The sequence below is a fragment of the Cenococcum geophilum genome, assembly GCF_001692895.1.
Source record: "Cenococcum geophilum 1.58 unplaced genomic scaffold K441scaffold_62, whole genome shotgun sequence".
Lineage (NCBI taxonomy): Eukaryota > Fungi > Ascomycota > Dothideomycetes > Gloniales > Gloniaceae > Cenococcum > Cenococcum geophilum.
This window is the reverse complement of record NW_027137620.1, coordinates 229,087-232,294: the sequence shown is the minus strand read 5'-3', so window position 1 is coordinate 232,294 and position 3,208 is coordinate 229,087. Positions and strand designations below refer to the sequence as shown.

General features: G+C 34.4%; 1 protein-coding gene across 1 annotated transcript; it reads left to right on the top strand.

The window, feature by feature from the left end:
- Nucleotides 1-1,404: 1,404 nt before the first annotated feature.
- On the top strand, nucleotides 1,405-2,747 carry K441DRAFT_300081 (uncharacterized protein). Its single transcript, XM_067641030.1, has 4 exons — nucleotides 1,405-1,692; nucleotides 1,749-1,885; nucleotides 1,940-2,109; nucleotides 2,297-2,747. The coding sequence occupies exons 1-4, from the start codon at nucleotides 1,556-1,558 to the stop codon at nucleotides 2,378-2,380; spliced, it is 528 nt and encodes a 175-aa protein (XP_067498382.1). The 5' UTR covers nucleotides 1,405-1,555; the 3' UTR covers nucleotides 2,381-2,747.
- The last annotated feature ends 461 nt before the right edge of the window (nucleotides 2,748-3,208 follow it).

Here is a 3,208-nt window from a genome sequence, read left to right as displayed (position 1 = left end):
TCTTTATAAGAGGGGTAAAAGGGAAGGCTAATATAAAGGTAAAAAAACCTATAATATAGATGAATTTAAAGTAATATTATATATTTATATAAACCTAATTACTATAAGAGGTGCCTATATAAAGGAGGCTTTTATATAGTTACTAAATAACTATAAATATATGTCTATTACAGGGGTAATATTTACCCCTAGTTAATTAATTTTTATTATTACTAATATAGCTACACTAAGCTAAAATGCCTTATTAGATATATATAGCCTTAGGAAATAATTACCTAATTAATTTTATTATATTTAGGTTATTTATTAAACTTTTTTTAACTTAAAACCAAATTATTTAGTAATAAACCCTAATTATTTTTACTTAATAGCTATATAAGCTATTATATAATTAAGTTTTTATTAAAATATAAATTAATTAATATATGACTTGTTTTTTTACTACTTTATTTAATATAGTAACCTTTAAATATATAATATTTCTCCTTTATTAAATAAAAATATTAGGAGTAGATTATAAAGCTTATATTTCTTAATAATATAGCTTTAATTAAGAAGTACTACTTTATTAAGTATTACTATAAGACTTAAAGGGAAGGTCTTATGGCAAAGATAATTAAATTTAGATAGTATATCTTTAGTAGTTATCTATAAAATCTATATAATAGCTTATTTTTTTTAAGTTAAAAATAAAGCTTTAATAGAGGTTCTAAGCCTTAAATAGGCTAGTAATAATTAGGTTAACATTATAGTTACCATAAAGAAGCTTTATAATAGATATTAAATAGATTAAGGCCTTTATAATAGATATACACTTAATTAAAGATTTAGTTATTTTTATAAAAAGTAAATCAATAACTTCAGCGGCTTATTATAAAGGCTATATATATAGACCTTTAAATATATAGCCTATAATTATAACTTAAAGACCTTAAAAGCGTAAAAATCTATAGGTAAGTACCTGTAGATCTAAATATAGACTCTAAATATAGAGATGGAATTAAGGAAGCTATAGAGGAGGTAGAGGAGAAATAGGCTAAAATAAAGGCAAAGGAGCCAAAATCAAAGCCTTATAAGGTGTTAGCTAGAAAGAGCGAAGTCAATATATTAAATAGCATATAGGGGTAAATAGTTAATTTGATTTAGTTGGGTGTAGATAGCTTCCAAAGTGTTGCAACCGATTTTGGTGGGGTAACCGAGTTCGGGCGGTAACCGAGTTCCGGGGGTCCGAGCTTATGGTTAACTATTATAAAAATTAATTTACTGTTTAATAAGTTAGATTTAAAATTCTTATTATTATCAAGCTATAAGTATTTTTTAAAAAAAAAAATTTGACGTACTTCGGTGTTTTTTTGGTGTTTTTAGCCGTGCGTTGAGTGGGAACGTGCACGGCGGGGGGCAAAACTTTAAACTCCGATTGTTTTGTTTTGAAACGACTTCAATCGCGTCTCTGCAAGGAACTTCTACAAAAGCCCCAAACCTTCCCTTGATAATACAATCGAGTGCCGACCGCGAATACGCCAATTGCTGGTGATAAAATACGACGATATCATTGATGGATTTCAACGCTGCAACGCATGTCATGGATGGGCAACCAGAGCCCACAAATGCGGAATTAGTCGAACAGTTTCAAGAGGTTATCGAACTCCAGGAGAAGCTGAGCAGAGAATTTACCACACATTTCATCGCAACGTATAATGATACCATTATTATTATTATTGTGGTTAGCAGCGCTAATAGCAGCCTAGGACTCGGAACATCGATGCTCTCATTTACAACAGTCGATTAGGTGAAACCGATCGCATTCTCGAGATTGTAGACGACTTCACTGGTACACACTTTGGTAATTTCCCTGCAAGGCTGAAGGATATCCGAGCGTGGAATGGTAAGAATAGTGGCTATATCTTTCTAGATTTAGACGAGTGCTAATTGCTAGAAGGCGTCGAGATTCACGACTTTATGATCTTTCTACGATGCCCTAATCCATTACCAAGGACAGATACATGCGAGGGAGAGACAAAGGAGCAGGCAATAGAGCAGATCAAGAAGAAGCTTGGCTTACCCCCCGCCGAGCCTCCAAAAGTAGCTAAGACCCTGCCAGCCGACCATGTCAGTAATATCTCGTTCTGTCCTCTTCTTAAAGCTGATACCTTCCTATCAGATGGATAAGACCGTCTATAACATGGCTTCTGGTAATATAGTAGGTTCGCCCTTCAATCTATCTATTTGATTTATCTACTTACACACATTTAGAAGTCAAGCAAACGAGCTAAGACTAGACCGTCCGGGCCCACAGGTATATCCTCTAGCCGCATTGCCAAGTCTGCCTCAAAACAGAGAGGAAAGTGAACTTCTTCGAAGACATGGTGGAAACTCGTAATGCTAGTGCAGGTGTGGATGCTAGAGGCGGTGTGGCATGCGTTATAACGGAATAATTCTTGGGGCGTCTTGTTTGTTGAACAAGGAGTGGTGAAGCCGTGAGGGGTGGTTATCTTTGTGTGTAGGAAATACAATTAGGTTGTTAAACTGCGCCTAGCTTAGATGTAATGATCTCGAGTCTGAACACGATAGCTCTTTAAATGCTAAGGTCGATGAGTCTAATGCTGAAGTCTTATCAACGCCGAGGTCGACTCACGACATTTGGGGCCGTCATTATAGCCAGTCGATAATATTCTATATTTCGGAGATTTCGATTGGCCCCGGCACTTTTAAACGAGATCTTCTCTATGAAACTACTTTGTCGGAAGCCCGATACTAAAATCTTTATAGCATTATATATTTTTTGGCTTAAGGGTTAGCGTTCTATATATAGCCTATATACTTAACCTTACTGAAGGCCTCTAGGATCGGAGAGACTATATACTATAGGTAAGTGCCTCCGGCACGTGACTGATGACTATTTAAGGTGTCCCAAGGGCATTTTAAGGTAATAGCAATAATATCCCTTATATTCCCTCCCCTGTTTTTTATAGTCGGCCCCTAACTACTATTACCTTATAGTAGAGGAAGATTATTTAAAGCTTGTCTTAGAAGGGGTTTAGAGAGCTATTAGCCTACTGCTATATATATTTTTAACTATCTAACCCCTATTTTAAACTCCTAAAAAAAGCTTAGTAAAGAAAAACATAACTAAAGAAAATTACTACAATATATATTAGACGCCTACTAGAAATATACCGGTAACTATCTAGGTTAACTTAAGGATTTT